Here is a 1337-nt window from a genome sequence, read left to right on the forward strand (position 1 = left end):
GTCCCCCAGTACTATGGTCCTGAGATAGTAGCTCTATTGTTTTTTATATAGCATACATAATTATTGCCTTAGGGCAATGATTTTCAAACTCTAATAAGCAGGATTGCCTGAAGTAGTTTTAAATATATAGATTCATGACTTCCATTTCCAGAGACTCTAAACCAGTGAGTCTGGAGTGAAGCCAGGAATATGCATTGTAACATACTCTCTTACCCTCAGGTAACCCTTATAAAGTTAGAATTCAGGCCCCTCTTTTCAAAACACCAACTGAAAATGACAAGTGCATTTATTATTGCATCCCAAACTACAGAATAAAATAAAATGCCAATCTCAGACCATCTTTCCAACTTCATTACTAGAGTATCAGGGTTGTTAGTGTAGATAATGTTTAAAGGACTATTTAATAATAGTTAAGATTTATTCATTTCAGGCACTGTATTTTTCATTTGATTGTTAACAATTGGCCTACAGCTTTTAAAATTAATTGATATTAAAAAGTCATGTGGATTTGGAATTGTGTAACTTTTTGATAATTTATAAATCATCAATACTGCTGTTAAATATGATCTTAAAATAAAATCACAGTATTTATTATCCGTTTTTCTTTGGTTTTAAGGGAAGGCGAGGAAAACCAGGACCCCCAGGAAAACCAGGACCCCAGGGACCACCCGTAAGTAAACAATTGTATGACTATCCTTTTCCCTCTGTTTTCTGTGTTTGTATTTTACTCTCATGTGGATAGTAATTTCCTTCACTCTACTGCTTTAGAATGATTTGTTTCAGCATGTAGATGGGTGATGTATGCTCTCAATGCTATTCTACACCACCCCTCTCCACAACCACCACTAACCAAGAGCTAAGAGAGGCTGATAGCCATCTGCACACACTTCACCCATAATATTATTACATGGACAAGATCAAAATGGAACAGGTTAATAGGTTAAGAATGTCTGCCTTGACGATTGTGCTCCTCTAAGAACTGTCTCTATGGGGTCACGTGGGCAACAGCAACTCGGAAGTTTAGATAGGAAGCTTAGAGCAATGAGTTTATGTTAATGGTGAAGGAACAACTCTGAAAAGGAGGGTGAGAATGGTTGCACAACTTGAAGAATGTAATCAGTGTCACTGAATCATACTTGTAGAATTTGTTGACTTGGTGTATGGTCTGCTGTGCATATTCTCAAAAACAACAAAATGAAAAAATGATGAAAAAAGGTTTTTAAAAAACGAGCTGCCTGGAAGACATGAATAGACACTTCACCAAGGAGGATATTCAAGCGGCCAACAAACATATGAAGAAATGCTCACGATCATTAGCTATTAGAGAGATGCAAATC

At 36.5% G+C, this 1337-nt stretch overlaps 1 protein-coding gene across 1 annotated transcript in view; it reads left to right on the forward strand.

The window, feature by feature from the left end:
* The window catches only part of COL19A1 (collagen type XIX alpha 1 chain), a 537038-nt gene that overhangs the window by 347517 nt on the left and 188184 nt on the right, over positions 1-1337 (forward strand). The window contains exon 15 of the mRNA XM_007945183.2: positions 617-670. Coding sequence (XP_007943374.1) covers positions 617-670 — 54 coding nt within the window. The remainder of the gene's footprint in view (positions 1-616; positions 671-1337) is intronic.

Source organism: Orycteropus afer, unplaced genomic scaffold, assembly GCF_000298275.1.
Source record: "Orycteropus afer afer isolate SDZICR_OR568_19922 unplaced genomic scaffold, OryAfe1.0 scaffold00133, whole genome shotgun sequence".
NCBI lineage: Eukaryota > Metazoa > Chordata > Mammalia > Tubulidentata > Orycteropodidae > Orycteropus > Orycteropus afer.